The following is a 27,676-nucleotide window of genomic DNA, read 5'->3' as shown; positions in this document are numbered from 1 at the left end:
AGACAGACTCCGACCCAGACGGACTCTGGACCCACAGAAGACTCCGACCCAGACGGACTCTGACCACGACAGACTCCGACCCAGACGGACTTGACCCACAGACAGACTCCGACCCAGACGTACTCTGACCCACAGGGACAGACTCGACCCACAGGACCAGACTCGACCAGACGGGACTCTGACCACTGACCTGAACTCCGACCGCGGACTCTGACCCCAGACAGACTCGACCCAGACCGGACTCTGACCACAGACACACTTTTAATTATGACGCCTCGCTGTACATCATGACAACAACAATATTGACAATCGGAATCAAAGTATTCAACTAGCGTGTTATAAGTACATATAACTTACTGGTCACAGCGATGGTTGTTGTCAGAGGGCTCTGGGCCTGAGGGGTGGGGGGGGGTGAGGGGCTCCAGGCTGTTTGGGGGGGGGGGGCTGTCTCCAGGAGGGGGGCCCGGCTGCTGGAGGTTGGAGTGACAGGCAGTCGGTCCACGTCCAGCTCCCAGACTGTCCACCAGGGCAGGGCGGTTGGGGGGGTGCAGATAGAGGAGGTTATAGTGAGTCTAACATGGGGTCCCCGCCTTAAACACGCAGGTCACATGACTCACCGCGATGCGAGAGTTCAGGATGTTCAGCTTACACATTCGGACAGGATGCAGTGCTCGTTCAGCCAGGGGTCCTCACAGATAACCTTATGGAAGACATGTCTGCACACCCCCCCACACACACCACAGTTTGTTCTGAGGATCTCTCCTCTGATTGGTCAGTGAGACGCCATCAACATATCATTTTTCCGTGTGCGCGTACATGTTGATCCAGACTAAAAAACACACACTGTACTGACTTTATATCTTACTGTAAGTCTTTATATATACTGTATGGACTTTATATATACTGTATGTACTTTATATATACTGTAATACTTTATATATATGTATGTATTATATATACTGTTATACTGTATGAACTTGTAACTATACTGTATTACTTTAACTATACTGTATGTACAATCTATATATGGATATACTGTATGTTACTTCGTGATATATCTACTGTATTTAACTTTATATATTACTGTATGGACTTTATAATATCTGTATGTACGTTTATATTACTGTATGTACTTTACTATATTACATGTATACTTTATATTACTGTATTTTACTTTATATATACTGTATATACTGTATATACTGTATGTATTTAATATAAACTGTATGTACTTTATATATACTGTATATACTGTATGTCCTTTATATACTACTGTTTTACTTTATATATACTGTATTTACTTTTTTATACTGTATGTATACTTTATATATACTGTATATACTGTATGTACATTATATATACTGTATGTACTTTATATAAACTGTATGTATTTATTATATACTGTATGTTACTTTATATATACTGTATATACTGTATGTACTTTAATATATCTGTATATATGTATGTACTTAATATATACTGGAAGGTATTTATATATACTGTATGTACTTTATATTTTACTTACTGTACTTTCAATCTATGTATAACTTTATATTCAGAATTTACTTTATATACCTGTAATACTTCTCTATGATCACTGTATGTACTTTCTATTACATGTATCTACTGTATTTACATACTATATTACTTTATGTACATTTATTCAACTGTATGTACTTTCTCTTAATTCCTTTATCTCTGAAAGTACTATAAATAATACTGTATGTACTTTATATCTACATACTTACCTTTATATAAACTTAATTACTTTCACGTAAACTTATAATTACAATATATATCACATATCTACTTTCATAACATTAAAAATTCTGATGGGTCTTTTTTATACTGTATGTAAACTTTATTTATACTGTATATATTGTATGTACTTTTTATATACTGTATGTACTTTATATATACTGTATGTAATTTTTTATACTGTATATACTGTATGTACATTATATATACTGTTGTACTTTATTTTTACGGTAGGTACTTTATATACTACTGTTATGTCTTTATATTTACCAACTGTAGTTTTTATATTTACTGTATGTACTTTATATATACTGTATGTACTTTATATATACTGTATATATAAGTACATAAGTATTATACTGTATGTACTTTATATATATGTATGTACTTTATATATACTGTATATACTGGATGTACTTATAATACTGTATGTACCTTTATAGATTACTGAAGGTAATTTTATATACTGTATTTACCTTATATATTCTTAATATACTGTTGTACTTTATTTTAATACTGTATGTAATTTATATATACTGTATGTACGGTTATATATACTGTATGTACTTTATATATACTGTAGTACTTTATATATACTGGTATGTCTTTATATATACTGTATATACTGTATGTTATTTATATATACTGTTATGTACTTTATTTATACTGTATGTGACTTTATATATACTGTTATTACTGTATGTATTTATATATAATGTATTACTGTATGGTACTTTATATTATACTGTATGTCTTTACTAATTATACTGTATTTACTGTATGTACTTTATATATACTGTATAACTGTATGTACTTTAATATATACTGTATGGTACTTTATATTTCTGTATAATGTATTTACTTTATATATACTGTAGTGGACTTTATATATACTGTATATACTGTATGTACTTATACTATACTGTTATACTTATGTACTTTATATATACTGTTGTACCTTTATTTATACGGTATGTACTTTTAATATTACTGTATGTACTCTATATATACTGTATATACTGTTGTACTTTAATATATACTGTATGTACTTTAGATATTATGTATGTACTTTATATATACTGTATGTACTTTATATATACTGTATATATGCTATGTACTTTTATATATCTGTATGTTACTTTATATATACTGTATGTACTTTTATATACTGTATATACTGTATGTACTTTATATATACTGTATGTACTTTTTTTATTACTGTATGTACTTTTGATATACTGTATATACTGTTTGTAATTTATATATTTGTATGTACTTAATATTACTGTATGTACTTTATAATATACTGTATATATGTTTGTACTTATATATACTGTATGTACTTTATATACACTTTATGTACTTTATATATACTGTATATTACTGTATGTACTTATATATACTGTTTGTACTTTATATATATGTATGTACGTTATTTATACTGTTGTACATTTATATATACTGAAGGTACTATATATATACTGTATGTTCTTATATATAACACTGTACGTACTTTATATATACTGTATGTACTTTATATATACTGTATGTACTTTATATATACTGTATATATAAAGTACATACAGTATATACTGTATGTACTTTATATATACTGTATGTACTTTATATATACTGTATATACTGTATGTACTTTATATATACTGTATGTACTTATATATACTGAAGGTACTTTATATATACTGTATGTACTTTATATATACTGTATATACTGTATGTACTTTATATATACTGTATGTACTTTATATATACTGTATGTACTTTATATATACTGTATGTACTTTATATATACTGTATATACTGTATGTACTTTATATATACTGTATGTACTTTATATATACTGTATGTACTTTATATATACTGTATGTACTTTATATATACTGTATATACTTTATATATACTGAAGGTACTTTATATATACCTGTATGTACTTTATATATACTGTATGTACTTTATATATACTGTATGTACTTATATATACTGAAGGTAATTTATATATACTGAAGGTACTTTATATATACTGTATGTACTTTATATATACTGTATGTACTTTATATATACTGAAGGTACTTTATATATACTGTATGTACTTTATATATACTGAAGGTAATTTATATATACTGAAGGTACTTTATATATACTGTATGTACTTCTATATATACTGTATGTACCTTATATATACTGTATGTACTTTATATATCCTGTATGTACTTTATATATACTGAAGGTACTTTATATATACTGAAGGTACTTTATATATACTGTATGTACTTTATATATACTGAAGGTAATTTATATATACTGAAGGTACTTTATATATACTGTATGTACTTTATATATACTGAAGGTAATTTATATATACTGAAGGTAATTTATATATACTGTATGTACTTTATATATACTGATGTACTTTATATATACTGAAGGTACTTTATATATACTGTATGTACTTTATATATACTGAAGGTAATTTATATATACTGAAGGTACTTTATATCTACTGTAATGTACTTTATATATACTGTATGTACTTTATATATACTGTATGTACTTTATATATACTGTATGTACTTTATATATACTGAAGGTACTTTATATATACTGAAGGTACTTATATATACTGTATGTACTTTATATATACTGAAGGTAATTTATATATACTGAAGGTACTTATATATACTGTATGTACTTTATATATACTGAAGGTAATTTATATATACTGAAGGTAATTTATATATACTGTATGTACTTTATATATACTGTATGTACTTTATATATACTGTATGTACTTTATATATACTGAAGGTACTTTATATATACTGTATGTACTTTATATATACTGAAGGTACTTTATATATACTGTATGTACTTTATATATACTGTATGTACTTTATATATACTGAAGGTACTTTATATATACTGTATGTACTTTATATATACTGTATGTACTTTATATATACTGTATGTACTTTATATATACTGTATGTACTTTATATATACTGTATGTGCTTTATATATACTGTATGTACTTTATATACACTGTATGTACTTTATATATACTGTATGTACTTTTATATACTGTATGTACTTTATATATACTGTATATACTGTATGTACTTTATATATACTGTATGTACTTTATATATACTGAAGGTACTTTATATATACTGTATGTACTTTATATATACTGAAGGTACTTTATATATACTGAAGGTACTTTATATATACTGTATGTACTTTATATATACTGTATATACTGTATGTACTTTATATATACTGTATGTACTTTATATATACTGTATGTACTTTATATATACTGTATGTACTTTATATATACTGAAGGTACTTTATGTGTACTGTGTGTACTTTATGTGTACTGTGTGTACTTTATATATACTGTATACTTTATATGTACTGTATGTACTTTATATATACTGTATACTTTATATGTACTGTGTGTACTTTATGTGTACTTTATGTGTGCTGTGTGTTTCAGACTCACTTGCAGGGCAGGATTCGGACCACATCGTTCATCTGGTACGCTTCAATACACACCGCACAGTGGTTAAAATCTGGATCAGTTTCCTGCAGCACACACACACACACACACACACACACACACACACACACACACACACACACACACACACACACACACACACACACACACACACACACACACACACACACACACACACACAGGATGAAGTGACAGTACAAAGGTATAGATAATCACTTCCTGTCCTCAGGTGTCTCACCTTGTCTCCTCTCCTCACCGTCCTCGTGCTCAGCTTCCCGATTGCTTTCTTCGCTGTGTCTCCAAGACGACGCTACGAGAAAGAGGACAAAGTACTACTGTTACTACTACTGTTAATACTGTTAGTACTACTGTTACTACTATTACTACTGTTACTACTGCTGCTACTACTGTTACTACTATTACTACTATTACTACTATTACTACTGTTACTACTGTTAGTACTACTACTACTACTATTACTACTATTACTACTGTTACTACTATTACTACTATTACTACTGTTACTACTGTTAGTACTACTACTACTACTATTACTACTATTACTACTATTACTACTACTGCTACTACTATTACTACTGTTACTACTATTACTACTGTTACTACTATTACTACTACTACTGCTGTTACTACTATTACTACTGTTACTACTATTACTACTATTACTACTATTACTACTGTTACTACTATTACTACTACTACTACTGTTACTACTATTACTACTATTACTACTATTACTACTATTACTACTATTACTACTGTTACTACTGTTAGTACTACTACTACTACTATTACTACTATTACTACTATTACTACTGTTACTACTGTTAGTACTACTACTGCTACTGCTACTACTGCTACTACTACTACTATTACTACTATTACTACTGTTACTACTGTTAGTACTACTACTACTACTATTACTACTATTACTACTATTACTACTACTGCTACTACTATTACTACTATTACTACTATTACTACTGTTACTACTACTACTACTGTTACCTACTATTACTACTGTTACTACTATTACTACTACTACTGCTGTTACTACTGTTACTACTATTACTACTGTTACTACTACTACTACTATTACTACTGTTACTACTGTTACTACTGTTAGTACTACTACTACTACTATTACTACTGTTAGTACTACTACTACTACTATTACTACTGTTACTACTGTTAGTACTATTACTACTGTTACTACTACTACTACTGTTACTACTATTACTACTGTTACTACTATTACTACTACTACTGCTGTTACTACTATTACTACTATTACTACTATTACTACTATTACTACTGTTACTACTGTTAGTACTACTACTACTGTTACTACTATTACTACTATTACTACTGTTACTACTACTACTACTATTACTACTGTTACTACTGTTACTACTGTTAGTACTACTACTACTACTATTACTACTGTTACTACTGTTAGTACTACTACTACTACTATTACTACTGTTACTACTATTACTACTATTACTACTGTTACTACTACTACTACTATTACTACTATTACTACTGTTACTACTGTTAGTACTACTACTACTACTATTACTACTGTTACTACTGTTAGTACTACTACTACTACTATTACTACTGTTACTACTGTTAGTACTACTACTACTACTATTACTACTGTTACTACTATTACTACTATTACTACTGTTACTACTACTACTACTGTTACTACTATTACTACTATTACTACTGTTACTACTACTACTACTGTTACTACTATTACTACTATTACTACTGTTACTACTATTACTACTATTACTACTGTTACTACTGTTAGTACTACTACTACTACTATTACTACTATTACTACTGTTACTACTACTACTACTGTTACTACTATTACTACTGTTACTACTATTACTACTGTTACTACTATTACTACTATTACTACTGTTACTTCTGTTAGTACTACTACTACTACTATTACTACTATTACTACTGTTACTACTACTACTACTGTTACTACTATTACTACTATTACTACTGTTACTACTGTTACTACTATTAGTACTACTGTTACTACTATTAGTACTACTGTTACTACTGTTACTACTACTGTTACTACTATTAGTACTACTGTTACTACTGTTACTACTATTAGTACTACTACTACTGTTACTACTATTACTACTATTACTACTGTTACTACTGTTAGTACTACTACTACTACTGTTACTACTGTTACTACTGTTACTACTACTACTACTGTTACTACTATTACTACTATTACTACTGTTACTACTGTTACTACTATTAGTACTACTGTTACTACTATTAGTACTACTGTTACTACTGTTACTACTACTGTTACTACTATTAGTACTACTGTTACTACTGTTACTACTATTAGTACTACTGTTACTACTATTAGTACTACTGTTACTACTATTACTACTACTGTTACTACTGTTACTACTGTTACTACTGTTACTACTATTAGTACTACTGTTACTACTATTAGTACTACTGTTACTACTATTACTACTACTGTTACTACTGTTAGTACTACTGTTACTACTGTTACTACTGTTAGTACTACTGTTACTACTATTAGTACTACTGTTACTACTATTACTACTACTGTTACTACTGTTAGTACTACTGTTACTACTATTAGTACTACTGTTACTACTGTTAGTACTACTGTTACTACTGTTACTACTATTAGTACTACTGTTACTACTATTAGTACTACTGTTACTACTATTACTACTACTGTTACTACTATTAGTACTACTGTTTTCTACTACTACTAGTTACTCTATAGTACTACTGTTAGTACTACTGTATACTACTCTACTGTTACTACTATTAGTACTACTGTTACTACTATTACTACTACTGTTACTACTACTACTACTACTGTTAGTACTACTGTTACTCTATTTACTACTACTGTTACTACTGTTAGTACTACTGTTACTACTATTAGTACTACTGTTACTACTGTTAGTACTACTGTTACTACTATTACTACTACTGTTACTACTATTAGTACTACTGTTACTACTATTACTACTACGGTTACTATTTCTACTACTACTGTTAGTACTACTGTTACTACTATTACTACTACTGTTACTACTATTAGTAACTGATACTACTGTTACTACTATTAGTACTACTGTTACTACAGTTACACTACTGTTACTACTATTACTACTACTGTTACTACTATTAGTACTACTGTTACTACTGTCTACTACTATTAGTACTACTGTTACTACTGTTACCACTACTGTTACTACTGTTACTACTACTGTTACTACTATTAGTACTACTGTTACTACTGTTACTACTATTAGTACTACTGTTACTACTATTAGTACTACTGTTTCTACTACTACTACTACTGTTAGTACTACTGTTACTACTATTACTACTACTGTTACTACTATTAGTACTACTGTTACTACTATTAGTACTACTGTTAGTACTATTAGTACTACTGTTACTACTATTAGTACTACCTGTTAGTACTATTAGTACTACTGTTACTACTATTAGTACTGTGAGAATAAATCCACATATTGAAACGGAACGTTAAAGGATATTCACTGTTTCCAACGGATCAGATCTGTGTACTCGCGGTGGTACCGGATGTGGTTTTGTCCTCAGTCAGCATGCAGCTTATAGTTTAGTGTGTGTGTATGAGTAGAGGGAGAATGACGCGTGGAGTTACATACCAAACACACCGCCCCTCCCTCTCACTCACTGACGCTGCTTTAATACTATGAAGTGTTCGATAATCAATAAGCCTCAGAAGAACTGTACAATAGAATATCGTAGGTGGAAGCTTCATGACTACATCATCAGATGGCGACGGTGACGTCATAGGAGGACCGGGGCCTTTTCTCCACGCTGCTGGTTGACAGCGAACTGCCTAAACATGGACTGGTGATCTGGAGACCATTGTAGAATTAGCATACCACTGTGTTAATAAATCCTGTTAAATTTAGATGAGAAGTTTCTTGGATTATTTTTACCATCATACTATAGAATTTAGAACCCTACACTACAGAGTATTACTGCAATACTCTGGGTATTACTGCAACAGACAGATAATTACTGCAGTACTGTGAGTATTACTGAAATACACAGTATTACTGCAGTAATACTATACAGAGTACTACTGCAGTAATAGTGCAGGGTTAGCAGATGCTTGTTGTCAGGAGGTGAAGTGAAGGTTGTTCTGCGAGGAGTTAGGTTTCACTGGGGTGGGGGGTAGCGATGTGTGCTGTTAACCATCATACAAAGCCCTTTTCTGAGCTGTTAGCCTGTTAGCTGTGTGTTAGCCTGTTAGCTGTGTGTTAGCCTGTTAGCTGTGTCTTCACTGTGTGTTACGATGTTAGCTGTGTGTTATGCCGCGTTCCATTTACGTCGGAGGTCGGAACTGGGAGTGACGTCACATCCGAGTTGACTGCGTTCCAGTAACACAAGTCGGAAAAGATGGACGCTCGCAGGAAGGCTGTTGTTGCTCTTTCCGAATACCAAAAACTACAGAACAAATATGCAGTCCACTTGAAAAGCTTTAAAAAGTCCACATAAAGAGAAAACTACAGAGCTAACACACGGTTTTGAAACGTGTATTCCAATGTAGGGTTAGGATCTAGTCAAAATATGTATGTAATATTGTTTCCGGTATCATAGAGCAAAGTATTTGGAACATCCTTACAGTATTTTACACTAGGCTATTTTAAGTATTCCAACAAAGCAAGCCATGAACGTTCGCCTTGTTTACAGATTTAGCAATTACCGCGGGTTAGCCATTGTACGCGCTAGGCAACCATGTTGTGTGTGAATTGAAAGTTGAACTGAGGTATGGCGAGGTATCTCTGAGTTTCCGAGTAGGAAGTCCGACCTGTGGGGGCGTTCCAGTTAAAATTTCCGACTGAGACGTCGGAAAATTCTCTGTGTTAGGCTCACCTGGCTGCGGTCGCGTGAGCTGGTGTAGCGGATCTTCTGAATGAAGTAGAAGATGAGCCAGGCCGAGGAGATGATCATCAGGACGATGAAGGAGATTGAGACGAACACCAGCGAGCCTCGGTTGATGTTCTTGGTTGGCCCACGTTGGCCCACGAACACCGAAACCAGAACAGTTAGGTTCCTCTCCAGATGGGCCTGGATCTCCTTACCGTAAGCCTCCGTGATCATCACTGCCACTGTGTCCCCGGTACCTGCAGGCAGAACCAGCACCAGGATGAAAACCAGCACCAGGATGAGAACCAGGACCAATGAATCATGATGTAACTCAATGGAACCTTGCTCCAATAGCAGCTAATGGCTAACTAGCAGTTTAATGTGTAGCTGGCAGGAGGCTCCATGGAACTGAGGGTGGGACCTGATCCAAGGATCTGATCAATAGGAACCCGTTCTCCAGCCGTATGCCTTTGAAAACTACAGTTCCCATGATGCAACAGAGCCACTACGGATGGAAATAAAATGATGTTTTACTCTCTAAATACCACCTGGTTACGCTCTCTGACATCTGTGTGTGTGTGTGTGTGTGAGACTCGTTCCATCTATATTTAGAGCTGACATTGATCTTCACAACTCACACACACACACACACACACACACACACAAACACACACACACACACACACACACACACACACACACACACACACACACACACACACACACACACACACACACACACACACACACACACACACACACACACACACACACACACACACACACACACACACACACACACACACACACACACCAGACTGCAGTTTCCCACTGTTTCCAGTCCTTGTGCTAATCTAACCCAGCAGCTCAGACAGTACTCTCCTTCCCTGCAGGTGAATCTAGCTTAGCATTAGTGAGTGTGTGTGTGTGTGTGTGTGTGTGTGTGTGAGCGCTGACCTTCGTGGCCCATCTTCACGGTGGTCTCGGTGGAGTTGTTGTAGATGAGCACGGCGGTGGCGTTGTAGGCAGCAGCTTTCAGGATCTTCTCCCTGAAGGTGCAGTTCCCTCTCTGGAGCAGCGCCACCCAGTGGACGCTGCGCGGCGGCGGAAGGAAGCGTGTCGCCGGGTCGCAGCCCTGCCGGTCCATCACTGAGGACACACACCGTTGCCATGGTTACAAACACTATCACACACTTAAGACTACTAATACTGCACACAGTACTGCACACAGTACTGCACACAGTACTGTGTGCAGTACAGTATTAGTACTGCATGCAGTACTGTGTGCAGTATTAGTACTGCACACAGTACTGTGAGATACTTTCTCCGTTTTGGAAGCAAGAAAGGTGCAAGCTCTACGACTGACATGGATGTGCCACCGCTCTCTCCTGATTCTGTGGAGAAAATGATGACGGCGATAGAATTGTTAGGCACACCAAACCACCGTCAGCTCTTTGCAGTCAGCTAATGCACAGAACACCAAGCGCATTGACGATCTTGAACAGTCTTCCACAGAGTGGAGCTCAACAGTTATGACTCTGGAAACCACGGTGAAACAATTGCAATCCGAAGTGGGCAGTTTATCAGAGAAATGCTTGGACCTGGAAGGTCGTAGCCGTCGTCAGAATATTCGGCTGATTGGAATAGCTGAGGGCGAAGAAGGTAGAGATCCGTGTCAGTTCTGTGCTACTGTATTGAAGGAGGTATTGGATTTGGAAGACACTCCATGTCTGGATCGCGGTCATTGTACACTGGCACCAAAACCCAAAGAAGGAGAGAGGCCTAGGCCATTCATAATTCGCGTGCACCATGGGGACATGAAGGACCGCATTCTCCGTCTATCAAGCCAGAAGAAGACGTTGTTCTACAAGGAGAGGCGTGTTCACATCTTCCCCGAAATTTTCCCCAGAAGTGGCTAAGCAGCGGGCGGCTTTTGGGGAGGCAAAGCGGCTCCTTAAACACGTAAACGGTATAAAATTCGGGATCCGTTTTCTTGCTACGTTCCGCATCACGTTCGGAGGTGAGGAAAATCTTTCAACGATCCCAAACTGGCTGTATCCTTCATAAAGGGGACCATTCTTCCACCGGAATGATTATGTACACTGTCAATGACATTGGACATTGCGGTAGGTTTGAAGGACTTGGATTGCTGGTCTTTTTGTTCTCTGTTTGGAGTAGCCTACATGTTCTCTGTGTGGAGTAGCCTACATGTTCTCTGTGTGGAGTAGCCTACATGTTCTCTGTTTGGAGTAGCCTACATGTTCTCTGTGTGGAGTAGCCTACATGTTCTCTGTTTGGAGTAGCCTACATGTTCTCTGTGTGGAGTAGCCTACATGTTCTCTGTGTGGAGTAGCCTACATGTTCTCTGTTTGGAGTAGCCTACATGTTCTCTGTGTGGAGTAGCCTACAGTCATTTTAAACGGGAAAGCTACGGTATGCAAGCCGTTTTTGTTTTCAAAGTTTTGGTTGGATATACCTTCTGTTACTCCATTATATATTACACACACATATATAATATCACATATATTATATATGTGTGTATATTACTTTTCTTTCTAGGCTCTTCTCTTTTTATGTTATATGTTCTTTTATATTCGCACTGTGGGACTGCCAGAAACGGTATTTCAATGTTCTGTATGTATAACACTTTGACAATAAAGTGGACTCTGACTTTGACTTATCTTTTCTTATAATTTGTATTTCGAATGTTAGAGTATTACGAGATTCTGGCCTGTAGTATCTAATGTATGTCTTGCAGTGGCGGCTTTTTGTTCTCTTTCTTCTGTAGTCTAATTGATTGAATAATACTGATCTGTGTATCAGTGTCGTTGGCCCGTCGTGTTTAGCCTAACGTTAAGATATAGGCCTGTTTGTCGGTGTTTGAGAAACACTAGAACACTGCCTGTGATACTATAATGCAGCCGCGGGATTATGCGCTGCTGTGCTTGCTTGTTGAGCTTAGGGTCGACATAGTGAAGTTAGAGACCCAAGTTAGTGAGTTGGAGCATTTTGCATGTGGGTATGCACTTAGTTGGAGTGAGTGCCGGGGGGGGGGGGGCACCTGTGATGTCGTCCACCTGTGATTGCCTTTTGCTTTGGATGTGATCTTTGTCGGAGTGACAGATATCGTTTACTGGAAAGCTTCATCAGTCAATCAAGTCTGTTCAATATAATTTTTGTTGCCAAGTACAAACAGTTCAAATGTGCCCTGTAGGAGGAGTGGTCGGTCAATTCAATTAACTAACTGGAATGTGAAAGGACTTAACCATCCCATTAAACGCACCAAGGTTCTTTCCCATCTTACGTTTTTCAAAACTGAGATAGCTTTCCTAACTGAGACACATATACGTGGGTCTGAACATGTTTGCTTGAAGCGAGGCTGGGTAGGACAGGTGTATCACTCTACTTTTCAGGTGAAGGCCAGAGGCGCTGCCATTTTGATTAATACATCAGTACAATTTATATCTTCTGAAACTATATCAGACCCTAATGGACGCTTTCTATCAACCTTACCCTACTTAGACACGCATCAGTTAATACTAGCTGGTGACTGTAATTGTGTAACTAGTCCCTTATTAGATAGATCCTCCACTCGTAATGTCTCCAAACCCAAAACAGCCGAATGTATAGAAAGTTTCTTACAGTCTTGTGCAATGTCTGAACCATGGAGATTCCTTTCCCCTCCAAAGAAGGAATACTCTTTTTTTTCACCTGTTCACCACACATATTCACATATAGACTATTCTTTTGTTCACTAAAGCTTACTGCCCTTGGTAAAACCATGTAATTACAACAGCATAGGCATATCTGACCATGCCCCTGTGACGCTGGTTTTGACCTTCCCTAATAATAACTCTGCTGATTCAGATGGAGACTCCGTTCCCTGCTCCTGTCAGATCACGTTTTTGTTGCTTTTGTTAGCACCCAGATTGACATATTTTACAAACCAATGTAAACGATGAGACCTCTCCTTCTCTGCTTTGGGAGACCCTTAAGGCCTACTTGAGAGGGCAGATTGTCTCCAACAATGCTTCTACACGTAAAGCCCGAATGCTGAGACAAACAGAGTTGTGTGCTGTTGTGTGTTTGTGCTGTTGTGTGTTTGTGCTGTTGTGTGTTTGTGTTGTTGTGTGTTTGTGCTGTTGTGTGTTTGTGCTGTTGTGTGTTTGTGTTGTTGTGTGTTTGTGCTGTTGTGTGTTTGTGCTGTTGTGTGTTTGTGCTGTTGTGTGTTTGTGCTGTTGTGTGTTTGTGCTGTTGTGTGAGTGTGTTGTTGTGTGTTTGTGCTGTTGTGTGTTTGTGTTGTTGTGTGAGTGTGCTGTTGTGTGAGTGTGCTGTTGTGTGTTTCTGTTGTTGTGTGTTTGTGCTGTTGTGTGAGTGTGTTGTTGTGTGTTTGTGCTGTTGTGTGTTTGTGCTGTTGTGTGTTTGTGTTGTTGTGTGTTTGTGCTGTTGTGTGAGTGTGTTGTTGTGTGTTTGTGCTGTTGTGTGTTTGTGCTGTTGTGTGTTTCTGTTGTTGTGTGTTTGTGCTGTTGTGTGAGTGTGTTGTTGTGTGTTTGTGCTGTTGTGTGTTTGTGTTGTTGTGTGTTTGTGCTGTTGTGTGTTTCTGTTGTTGTGTGTTTGTGCTGTTGTGTGAGTGTGTTGTTGTGTGTTTGTGCTGTTGTGTGTTTGTGCTGTTGTGTGTTTGTGTTGTTGTGTGTTTGTGCTGTTGTGTGTTTGTGCTGTTGTGTGTTTGTGTTGTTGTGTGTTTGTGCTGTTGTGTGTTTGTGCTGTTGTGTGTTTGTGTTGTTGTGTGTTTGTGCTGTTGTGTGTTTGTGCTGTTGTGTGTTTGTGCTGTTGTGTGTTTGTGCTGTTGTGTGTTTGTGCTGTTGTGTGTTTGTGCTGTTGTGTGTTTGTGCTGTTGTGTGAGTGTGTTGTTGTGTGTTTGTGCTGTTGTGTGTTTGTGTTGTTGTGTGAGTGTGCTGTTGTGTGAGTGTGCTGTTGTGTGTTTCTGTTGTTGTGTGTTTGTGCTGTTGTGTGAGTGTGTTGTTGTATGTTTGTGCTGTTGTGTGTTTGTGCTGTTGTGTGTTTGTGTTGTTGTGTGTTTGTGCTGTTGTGTGAGTGTGTTGTTGTGTGTTTGTGCTGTTGTGTGTTTGTGCTGTTGTGTGAGTGTGCTGTTGTGTGAGTGTGCTGTTGTGTGTTTGTGCTGTTGTGTGTTTGTGCTGTTGTGTGTTGTGTGTTTGTGCTGTTGTGTGAGTGTGCTGTTGTGTGTTTGTGCTGTTGTGTGTTTGTGCTGTTGTGTGTTTGTGCTGTTGTGTTGTTGTGTGTTTGTGCTGTTGTGTGTTTGTGCTGTTGTGTTGTTGTGTGTTTGTGCTGTTGTGTGTTTGTGTTGTTGTGTGTTTGTGCTGTTGTGTGTTTGTGCTGTTGTGTGTTTGTGCTGTTGTGTGTTTGTGCTGTTGTGTGTTTGTGCTGTTGTGCTGTTGTGTGTTTGTGCTGTTGTGTGTTTGTGCTGTTGTGTGAGTGTGCTGTTGTGTGTTTGTGCTGTTGTGTGTTTGTGCTGTTGTGTGTTTGTGCTGTTGTGTGTTTGTGCTGTTGTGTGTTGTTGTGCTGTTGTGTGTTTGTGCTGTTGTGTGAGTGTGCTGTTGTGTGTTTGTGCTGTTGTGTGTTTGTGCTGTTGTGTGTTTGTGCTGTTGTGTGTTTGTGCTGTTGTGTGAGTGTGATGGCGGCCAAATGATCTGCTCAGTGTTGCTGCTCACTCAGAGCGGCACAATGTCCTACTCCTGTGCCGGTCCCTGAAGGCAGCTCAGATGACTGCAGAAAATAATATTAAAATTTCAAGATAAAAATAATTCAGTCCTCACGTTTCCAGGATACCTCCAGCTACCAGATATATACAGTATATATATATACTGTATATATATATACTGTATATATACTGTATATATATATACTGTATATATATATACTGTATATATATATATACTGTGTATATATATATATACAGTATATATACTGTGTATATATATATACTGTATATATATATATACACAGTATATATATATATACAGTATATATATATATATATACACAGTATATATATATATATATACTGTGTATATATATATATATACACAGTATATATATATATATATACACAGTATATATATATATATATACACAGTATATATATATATATATACTGTGTATATATATATATATATACACAGTATATATACTAACATATAAAATGATTGTTGTTGTCATCAGTGTGACCTTTATTGTTGTCATTATTGTTATTAGGGTTACCTCCGTGTATGGGGGACGGGGTGAGGACAACCCCCCTGGTGTCAACTTTGGGGGAGTTCTGTCCATACGTCCCGTCCTCACTGCTCATCAGCTGGACAGCATGTCCTCGTCCGTCCAGCACCGAGGCGTTCACTACAGCGCCTACAAACTCCTCCGAGACCAGCGTCCTGTCCGAGCGTCCTGAGGACACCGGGGGGAGGGACAGCACCAGGACCAGGACCAGCAAGACACGGGTCCATGGCCGGGACATCATGCCGCCCTCTCACTGTTACATACTGAAACAGAGACATTGAGATATATCTTAATGTCTCTGTTTGTCTCTAAATATCTCCATACATCCTCTATCTGTCTTCTATCTGTCTTCTATCTGTCTTCTATCTGTCTTCTATGTTTCATTAATGTCTCTTAATGTCTCTTCATGTCTCTATATGTCTCTTAATATCTCTATATGTCTCTTCATGTCTCTATATGTCTCTTAATATCTCTATATGTCTCTTCATGTCTCTATATGTCTCTTAATATCTCTATATGTCTCTTCATGTCTCTATATGTCTCTTAATGTCTCTATATGTCTCTTAATGTCTCTATATGTCTCTTCATGTCTCTATATGTCCTCTTAATGTCTCTTCATGTCTCTATATGTCTCTTAATGTCTCTATATGTCCTCTTAATGTCTCTATATGTCTCTTAATATCTTTATATGTCTCTTCATGTCTCTTCATGTCTCTATATGTCTCTTAATGTCTCTATATGTCTCTTCATGTCTCTATATGTCTCTATATGTCTCTTCATGTCTCTATATGTCCTCTTAATGTCTCTTAATGTCTCTATATGTCTCTTAATGTCTCTATATGTCTCTTAATGTCTCTTCGTGTCTCTATATGTCTCTATATGTCTCTTAATGTCTCTATATGTCTCTTAATGTCTCTATATGTCTCTTAATGTCTCTTCATATCTCTATATGTCTCTTAATGTCTCTATATGTCTCTTCATGTCTCTATATGTCTCTTAATGTCTCTTCATGTCTCTATATGTCTCTTAATGTCTCTATATGTCTCTTCATGTCTCTTAATGTCTCTATATGTCTCTTAATGTGTCTATATGTCCTCTTCATGTCTCTATATGTCTCTTAATGTCTCTTCATGTCTCTATATGTGTCTTAATGTCTCTTAATGTCTCTTCGTGTCTCTATATGTCTCTTAATGTCTCTATATGTCCTCTTCATGTCTCTATATGTCTCTTAATGTCTCTATATGTCTCTTCATATCTCTATATGTCTCTTCATGTCTCTTAATGTCTCTATATGTCTCTTAATGTCTCTATATGTCTCTTAATGTCTCTTCATGTCTCTATATGTCTCTTAATGTCTCTTCATATCTCTATATGTCTCTTAATGTCTCTATATGTCTCTATATGTCTCTTAATGTCTCTATATGTCTCTTCATATCTCTATATGTCCTCTTAATGTCTCTTCATGTCTCTATATGTCTCTTAATGTCTCTATATGTCTCTTAATGTCTCTTAATGTCTCTTCATATCTCTATATGTCTCTTAATGTCTCTATATGTCTCTATATGTCTCTTAATGTCTCTTAATGTCTCTATATGTCTCTTAATGTCTCTTAATGTCTCTTCATATCTCTATATGTCTCTTAATGTCTCTATATGTCTCTTAATGTCTCTTCATATCTCTATATGTCTCTAAATGTCTCTTAATGTCTCTATATGTCCTCTTAATGTCTCTATATGTCTCTTAATGTCTCTATATGTCTCTTCATGTCTATATATGTCTCTTAATGTCTCTATATGTCTCTTAATGTCTCTATATGTCTCTATATGTCTCTATATGTCTCTATATGGCTTTTAATGTCTCTATATGTCCTCTTAATGTCTCTTCATGTCTCTATATGTCTCTTAATGTCTCTATATGTCCTCTTCATGTCTCTTAATGTCTCTATATGGCTCTTAATGTCTCTATATGTCCTCTTAATGTCTCTTCATGTCTCTATATGTCTCTTAATGTCTCTTCATGTCTCTATATGTTTCTTAATGTCTCTATATGTCTCTTAATGTCTCTATATGTCCTCTTAATGTCTCTTCATGTCTCTATATGTCTCTTAATGTCTCTATATGTCTCTTAATGTTCTCTATATGTTTCTTAATGTCTATATATGTCTCTTAATGTCTCTATATGTCCTCTTAATGTCTCTTCATGTCTCTATATGTCTCTTAATGTCTCTTCATGTCTCTATATGTCTCTTAATGTCTCTTAATGTCTCTATATGTCTCTTAATGTCTCTATATGTTTCTTAATGTCTCTATATGTCTCTTAATGTCTCTATATGTCCTCTTAATGTCTCTTCATGTCTCTATATGTTTCTTAATGTCTCTATATGTCTCTTAATGTCTCTATATGTCTCTATATGTCTCTTAATGTCTCTATATGTTTCTTAATGTCTCTATATGTCTCTTAATGTCTCTATATGTCTCTATATGTCCTCTTAATGTATCTCATGTCTCTATATGTCTCTTAATGTCTCTTAATGTCTCTTTTCCCCTTTTAAGTTCAATATGCTCTTAAGTCTCTTAATGCTCTTAAGCTCTAATTCCTTTTAAAGTCTCATATGTCCATAGTCCTCTTAAGTCTTAATGTCTCTATATGTCTTAATGTCCATATGTCTCTTAATGCTCCGTCTCTTATGTCTGAGTGCTCTAATTCTCTTCTGTATCTTGTGCCTTTTAAGTCTCTATAGCTCTATATGTCTCTTAATGCTCTAATGTCTTATATGTCCCTAATGCTCTATATGCTCTATATTCCCTTAATTCTTTAATGTCTCTAAGTCTTTTAAATTCTCATATTCTTTAATGTCCTTCATGCTCTTCATGTCGTATGTGTCCTTTTAAAGTCTCTATATTTTTTTAATTTGTCTTATAGTCCTCAAATGTCTCTATATGCCCTTTTAATGTTTGTAGTGTTCTTAATTCTCTTATGCCCTTTTAAGCTCTATATGCCCCTTTTAATGTCCATATTTTTAATGCCCTTAATGTCTGTATATGTCCTCTTAATGTCTCTATATGTCTCTATATGTCCTCTTAATGTCTGTATATGTCTCTTCATGTCTCTATATGTCCCTCTTAATGTCTGTATGTGTCTCTTAATGTCTCTATATGTCTTCTTAATGTCTCTATATGTCCTCTTAATGTCTCTATATGTCCTCTTCATGTCTCTATATGTCTCTCTATATATCTATATGTCCTCTAAGTGTCTCCTAATGTCTCCATATGCCTCTAAATATCTTTCTATATATATCTATATGTCATCTTAATGTCTTTATATGTCCTCTGTCTGTCCTCTCCAGATGTTTTGGTGGATTTTGGCCCCGGATGATGCGGCCCCCCCCCCCGTGCTTTGTCTTACCGTGTGCTGCGTTCAGGCTCCGCGCTGCAGACCCGTCGCTCCTCCGCTGCTGTCCCGGGTCTCACTGGAGAGTCTGTATGTCTCCGTGTCTCGGTGTCTGTCTTGGTTTATCCCGGTTTGTCCCTGTCCTTCCCGGTTTGTCCCTGTCTTTCCCGGTTCGCCTCGGGTCTCTGCGTCTCTCGGCCTGCTTTAGCGGAGGCACAGTGCGCGTGCGCAGAGGATGAGGGGAGGCGTCAGGCTGAGAGCTTTATGATAATGTTTGAGTTCATGTTAATCCTCTGACTCCTGCACAGCCCTCCGAGTCTCAGTCTCAGTCCTGCACAGCCCTCTTAGTCTCAGTCTCAGTCCTGCACAGCCCTCTGAGTCTCAGTCTCAGTCCTGCACAGCCCTCTGAGTCTCAGTCTCAGTCCTGCACAGCCCCCGCGTTTAACCCTTAGAGTGCTTACACTGCGTTTACTGCACAATAACTTCTCTTTCCAGCATTTGTTTGACCTGTTCAGTTACTTTGCACATGTATGTACTAATATAACAACAAATCGACACACATTATTATACCTTTTATAGCAAACAGTCAAACTGAAGTGATGAACACATGAATGCATCCATACAAACACAATCATTTACCATCACTTCAAGTATATTGAGATGCTAATAGTTTTGTACTTTTACCCGAGTAATATTTGGAATGCAAGATCTGAGTTCTTCTACCCTTATGCCTTGCACAGACTACACGGCTATCAAAGTCGACAGATAGCTTGTCAGTTCACACTACACAACTCGCTCGGGAGTCTTGAAGTCGTTGTGGTGTGCACACTACGCGATTGAACGGCGACAGGGGGTCACACACTACACGATCTGTCACCAGGAGAAATCCCCGAGGAGTCTGTCTGGTCTCCAAACTACGTTTTCTCACGAAAACACGCGAGAAGTGACGCGGGAAGTGACCCGGGGTTCGAACGTTATTATATTTACCTAGAAACTGTCCATCAGTTACTTTGCTGCTTGTTAGCACATCAGCTAACGTTACCTTCAGTGAACTGTGTAGCCTAGCTACAACTTTACAGTTCAAGGCTTCAAACAGCTGGGTCGACTTGGTGTGCAGGACAACGCTTCTTCTTCTTCTTCTTCTTCTTCTTAGAAAGCTGTGCAGCTCCTCCCCGGGGCTCTTCCTCAGCCCGTGTCTTGCGCTCTCATTGGCTGTAGCTCCCACCCATTAGCAGGCACAACCCTTTTCACACTACAGGATCTGGACTCGCCGACAGGTCCAGATATTTAGCTTGCTAGATATCTGTCGGGCGTCGGGGACGCTCTTGAGCAGTTCACACATAACGATCAAACGCCGACTGCCGAGCGCCGATTCGTCCCCGAGCTCCAAAGTCCGTCTGGGAGAGGCCGATTGGGCTGCGAGTACTCCTTCCCCCCCACACACTTCCTGTGTGTGGCAGCAGATGGAGCCACATACTGCAGTATTTCCATGTTGTAGTACTTGTACTCACTGAGGGAGTACAATTACATCACTTGTCATTTAGCCAGTGACGCTGGAAGCCATTCAGAGTTGGGGGTGCTGAGTGACGTCACCCGGCGACGATGACGTCACACCAAACGCAGCGCAACGGAGCAAAAAATGCTGCAGCATGGAACAGGAACCCTGCAGAACCGTGAACACAGTGATCACTAACGGAACAGGAACCCTGCAGAACCGTAAACACAGTGATCACTAACGGAACAGGAACCCTGCAGAACCGTGAACACAGTGATCACTAACGGAACAGGAACCCTGCAGAACCGTGAACACAGTGATCACTAAAGGAACAGGAACCCTGCAGAACCGTGAACACAGTGATCACTAACGGAACAGGAACCCTGCAGAACCGTGAACATAGTGATCACTAACGGAACAGGAACCCTGCAGAACCGTGAACACAGTGATCACTAACGGAACAGGAACCCTGCAGAACCGTAAACACAGTGATCACTAACGGAACAGGAACCCTGCAGAACCGTGAACACAGTGATCACTAACGGAACAGGAACCCTGCAGAACCGTAAACACAGTGATCACTAAAGGAACAGGAACCCTGCAGAACCGTGAACACAGTGATCACTAACGGAACAGGAACCCTGCAGAACCGTGAACACAGTGATCACTAACGGAACAGGAACCCTGCAGAACCGTAAACACAGTGATCACTAACGGAACAGGAACCCTGCAGAACCGTGAACACAGTGATCACTAACGGAACAGGAACCCTGCAGAACCGTAAACACAGTGATCACTAAAGGAACAGGAACCCTGCAGAACCGTGAACACAGTGATCACTAACGGAACAGGAACCCTGCAGAACCGTGAACACAGTGATCACTAACGGAACAGGAACCCTGCAGAACCGTGAACACAGTGATCACTAACGGAACAGGAACCCTGCAGAACCGTGAACACAGTGATCACTAACGGAACAGGAACCCTGCAGAACCGTGAACACAGTGATCACTAACGGAACAGGAACCCTGCAGAACCGTGAAGTCTGTTTGATAGAGACGCAGAGAGAGTAAAGATGGTGTTGAAATGTGTTTCATTACAGAGAGAAACAGGACCAGAACAAACCAATAGCACTCGGTAAGGGAACCACTATCATAGGGTAGAAGGCTAACTCTAGCAGAATAACATTCAATGAGTTCTGAACCAGTTTGATTTTCATTGTGTAGACCAGTACCAACAGGAACCAGAGAAGAATTCACAGGAAAACATGTCAGAGTCCGCATGTGTATGCTCTCACTCGTCAGTTTAGAAATAAACCCTGAAAGTTTATAAAAGTTCGTCTTCGTCCTCGCTGACGTCCAGCTCTTTGTCGTCCCGCCGGTTCTCCCTCATGAACTCCTGCTGCTGGTCCTCCAGATCCTGCAGCTCCGCCTGCAGACGCTGCAGGTGAAGAACCCGCCGGTTCCTCAGCAGCCGACCGGGGAACGGGTTCATGTCGCCGAACGCAATGCTGGCCAGCCTCCTGCAACCACGAAGAGACAGGAAGCAGTTTATGAACAGGAAGAGACAGGAAGCAGTTTATGAACAGGAAGAGACAGGAAGCAGTTTATGAACAGGAAGAGACAGGAAGCAGTTTATGAACAGGAAGAGACAGGAAGCAGTTTATGAACAGGAATCAGCGCCTATGGTCTATCTATCTACTGTTCCTTGACCTCTGTGTGAAAGGTCCCGGGGTTAAGGAACAGTGGACAGGAGAACTCAACAGGACTGAGGAACAGAGGCTGCTTTGAGAACCCGACTGAGCGACACTATCCACGTCTTGATGATGAAGGCCGTCCTTAATGAGCGTCTGCTGTGGGGAACTACAGCTCCTCTAAAGCTCCTGAGAGCCTCTCCTCTGCACCGTGCTCTTTGATGGTGCTGTTTCTGCTTTATGAACCAGGACAGCAGAGACAGATACACTGCATTACAAAGCCCCCCCTCCGGTCCTCGTATTAACCCACATGAATCCAATAGGTATGATTATATGACATATTTATAATAAATACAAATGTGTTATAATAAACTAGTGATGCCTTCAGCTATCACTTTGGATATCACAGTTCAACATGTAGTAAAGGCTTCAGAAACCCCACACAGCTCAGAGACTCTATTGGATCCTTTCAGTAAAAGTACCGTTCATATTTCTCCTTTTGATGAATCCAGAGCTGAACGTTCAGAACCAAGCTCTTTGGAAAGTTACGGTATAAATTTTAAACTGCTTCATCAGCACCGTAACTTTCATCAAACGCATCAAACGGAAGTATAAAGAGGAAGTCTCTCTACCTGCCGTCAGTGATGGTCTTGGTGAAGAAGCGCAGGTACTGGTAGATCTCCACGCCATCCTGGATCTTCAGGATGTCGTCCTCTTTGTATTTGAACAGAGCCAGAGCGTACCTGAAGATCACCTGAAACATTGATATTGAATATGAATGATATTTAAGGGTGAGGGTCTCCTGCTCTCTGGGTTCCTCAGCAGGATGCTCAGAGGACTGTTCTGGATATCAATGTGTGCACCTTGCTGCCCTCGTACAGGAAGGCGTCCCACAGCCTCAGCAGCAGGTCGCTGGGAAGACTCTCCACGAAAACCACCAGGAACCAGTTGAAGGAGACCAGCGACACGTCCACGTTGTGAAGCTGCAGGTGAGCGGAGAGACGAGGAAGCTTCTCCGATAGGAAGATTTTCAGAACGCGCTGATCCGCCTGCAGAGCACACGGTTATACTGCTGGAATGATGAGCGCCTCCACAGAGGAACTGTTAGGGCTTCAGATAAGTCCTCAGTTCAGACCTGCGAGGCCAGCAGCTTCTGGGTGTAAATAATCCGGAGGCATGATGTTCTCCACCACGGCCACCAGACACCAGAACGCCTCCTCCTCGCTCTGCAGAACCAGCAGGGCCAGAGCCGCCAGCCTGAGGAACCACAGGTTTTCACCACCATCACCATCATCATCATCACCGTCGTCATCACCATCATCATCATCATCACCATCATCATCATCACCGTCGTCATCACCATCATCATCATCATCACCACCATCATCATCACCATCATCATCATCATCATCATCACCATCATCATCACCACCACCATCATCATCATCATCATCATCATCATCGTCGTCATCACCATCATCATCATCACCATCTTCATCATCATCATCATCACCATCGTCATCACCACCGCCATCATCATCATCATCATCATCATCACCACCGCCATCATCATCATCATCATCATCATCACCGTCGTCATCACCATCATCATCATCATCACCATCATCATCACCATCATCATCATCATCATCATCACCATCATCATCACCACCACCATCATCATCATCATCATCATCGTCGTCATCACCATCATCATCATCACCATCTTCATCATCATCATCATCACCATCGTCATCACCACCGCCATCATCATCATCATCATCATCATCATCATCATCATCACCACCGCCATCATCATCATCACCATCATCATCATCGTCGTCGTCATCACCATCATCATCATCATCATCATCGTCGTCATCACCATCATCATCATCACCATCATCATCATCACCATCATCATCATCATCATCATCATCACCATCACCATCGTCATCACCATCATCATCATCATCATCATCATCATCACCATCACCATCGTCATCACCATCATCATCATCATCATCATCATCACCATCATCATCATCACCATCATCATCATCATCACCATCACCATCGTCATCACCATCATCATCATCATCATCATCATCACCATCATCATCATCATCATCACCATCACCATCGTCATCACCATCATCATCATCATCATCATCATCACCATCGTCATCACCACCGCCATCATCATCATCACCATCATCATCATCGTCGTCGTCATCACCATCATCATCATCATCATCATCATCATCACCACCTTCACCTTCATCACCATCACTTTCATCATATATGAAAACACAGCGTCATGTAATGAGGACACTTTCTTAAACATCACCTCACACACACACACACACACACACACACACACACACACACACACACACACACACACACACACACACACACACACACACACACACACACCAGAGGTTATCCACAGTGTGTTATAGTGGCAGGCCATCAGAGTGTGTGAGCTGACTGGTTTTGTCTTCATGCAGAGTTTACACAAGGTGTCACATGATCATTCTGAGACTGAGAGTGAGCAGCCAATCAACATGGCACATGACACGTCACATGACACGTCAAATGACAAGTCACACGACAGTCTTGTAGTCTCTGGTTCTGGGGCCACAGTGTCACAGAGGGTCCTCACCTGTGGAAAAGTACAAACATGTGTGTACCTGTTGAGGCCTTGGCAGTAGCCAATGGCAGGGTTCTGCCAGGAAAAGGCCAATAGGACGCGGCGCAGCTGCTGGAGGGCGGGGCTAGAGGGTGAGGAGAAGTGCTGATTGGTGGTCAGGGTGCGGTGGAGGTCCAGCTGGATCTGTCTGGAGGCGGGACGAGGAGACTCCAGGCTTTTCTCACAAAGCTTGAAACACAGCAGCTGGTTAATCAGTAACACGTGATGTACAGCAGAGGACGGGATCAGGGCTAAAACACGTTCTTTGAGGTCGGACCGAAAGTGATTTTTTAAATTTGGACTATAGACTCAGAATTGTGAAAAGTCAGAATTTTGAGATTTCAGAAAAATGAAAACATGTTGAAGAACATGTGTTTACATGTACTGCAGCATACGCATGGGGTTAGGGTCACACATGATTTCCTTTCATACATCATGCTGTCAGACCCAGTATACTGAGAATTCTAGCAAAATCTGAATTTTGAGAAAAGTCAAAATGTTGTGATTTTCAAAAGAAATGTAAAAATGTTGATATTTTCACAGATTACAGCCACAGGTTAACAACTTGAATATACACTTGACCTTTTTGATTCTGAGAAAAAAGGGAATATTCTGTGATTTCAGGAAAAGTCAGAATTTCGAGATTTTCTGAAAAATGCTAACCCTACACAGGCTAACAGGTTAGCTAGGGTTAGCATTTTTCAGAAAATCTCAAAACTCAAAACAACTCAACTAACTCCCAACAGCTGACTAACTGTCTTTTGTTCTTATCTTATTTTATTTCTATTTCATACATTACATACACTATCTTGTCCGACTGAGACAAACGTGTTTTGTGATATTGGGCTATAAATAAAGGTTGATTTGATTTGATTTAACCGTAGCTAACTAACCGTAGCTAACTAACACCAGCTAACTAACACCAGCTAACTAACACCAGCTAACTAACACCAGCTAACTAACACCAGCTGACTCACTGCATCTGTAACTGTATCCAACTAACAGCAGTTAGCAATCAGGAGGTGAAACTCTACATCCAGGTGTGTCAGTGTACTTCCTGTTTACCTGCTGGTAGCGCTTTGGGTGGCGCTCCCTGGCACTCCTGGTTCTGGCCCGGATCAGCCAGGTCCAGACCCGCTGCCGGTACTCCCGAGGGATGCCCCCCCGCAACAGGCCTTTGAGCTCCAGGGACGAACAGAAGTCATCGCTGGACCAACCGGCGAGGAACTGGGCCCAGCGACCACTGAGAGGCCGGTCTGCCCCGCTCTGAGACACACAACAACCATCAGAACCACAGAGCAACACTACAACCATCAGAACCACAGAGAAACACAACAACCACCAGAACCACAGAGAAACACCACAACTGCGTGAGGTTCAATATGGACTCCAGGAGGTGCACCATAGAGAGCATCCTGGCCTCTACAGGTGCATCATAGAGAGCCTCCTGACCCTCTACAGGTGTACCATAGAGAGCCTCCTGACCTCTACAGGTGCACCACAGAGAGCATCCTGACCTCTACAGGTGCACCATAGACAGCATCCTGACCTCTACAGGTGCACCATATAGAGCATCCTGACCTCTACAGGTGCAGCACAGAGAGCATCCTGACCTCTACAGGTGCACCATAGAGAGCATCCTGACCTCTACAGGTGACCCGAGGCTCCTGACCTTCAGGTGCCCCCAATAGGAGCATCCTGCCCCTCTAAGGGCACCATGAGAGACCTGCCTTCGGTGCACCATGAGAGCTCTGACCTTTAAGGTGCACCAAGGGCATCCCGACCCTTACAGGTGCACCTGAGAGATCCGACCCCTTACAGGTCCCCCCCAAA

General features: G+C 39.1%; 3 protein-coding genes across 3 annotated transcripts; all 3 read right to left on the bottom strand.

Annotated features, from left to right (window-relative positions):
• Positions 1-353: 353 nt before the first annotated feature.
• Positions 354-21,424, bottom strand: rnf130 (ring finger protein 130). The gene is given in 10 exon segments (XM_063880942.1): positions 354-572; positions 618-653; positions 656-716; positions 5,279-5,361; positions 5,535-5,606; positions 10,286-10,536; positions 11,237-11,428; positions 16,559-16,833; positions 19,976-20,162; positions 20,948-21,424. Coding segments are annotated over 8 exon segments (1,167 nt in total). The 5' UTR covers positions 16,812-16,833; positions 19,976-20,162; positions 20,948-21,424.
• LOC134863649 (uncharacterized protein DDB_G0271670-like) lies at positions 5,844-7,344 on the bottom strand (the record flags this gene model as incomplete). Its single annotated transcript, XM_063882282.1, has 2 exons — positions 5,844-6,051; positions 6,323-7,344. Coding segments are annotated over 2 exons (1,230 nt in total), but the record flags the coding sequence as incomplete, so codon positions are not given.
• A 1,107-nt stretch (positions 21,425-22,531) lies between the features above and the next one.
• On the bottom strand, positions 22,532-27,464 carry LOC134863636 (TBC1 domain family member 2A-like). The gene is given in 7 exon segments (XM_063882265.1): positions 22,532-22,977; positions 23,781-23,902; positions 24,012-24,197; positions 24,284-24,310; positions 24,312-24,405; positions 25,845-26,032; positions 26,909-27,464. Coding segments are annotated over 7 exon segments (1,062 nt in total). The 5' UTR covers positions 27,158-27,464; the 3' UTR covers positions 22,532-22,781.
• Between the last annotated feature and the right edge of the window lie 212 nt (positions 27,465-27,676).

This window comes from Eleginops maclovinus, chromosome 4, assembly GCF_036324505.1.
Source record: "Eleginops maclovinus isolate JMC-PN-2008 ecotype Puerto Natales chromosome 4, JC_Emac_rtc_rv5, whole genome shotgun sequence".
Classification (NCBI taxonomy): domain Eukaryota; kingdom Metazoa; phylum Chordata; class Actinopteri; order Perciformes; family Eleginopidae; genus Eleginops; species Eleginops maclovinus.
The sequence above is the reverse complement of the archived record's forward strand: the minus strand, read 5'-3'. Positions and strand labels throughout refer to the sequence as shown.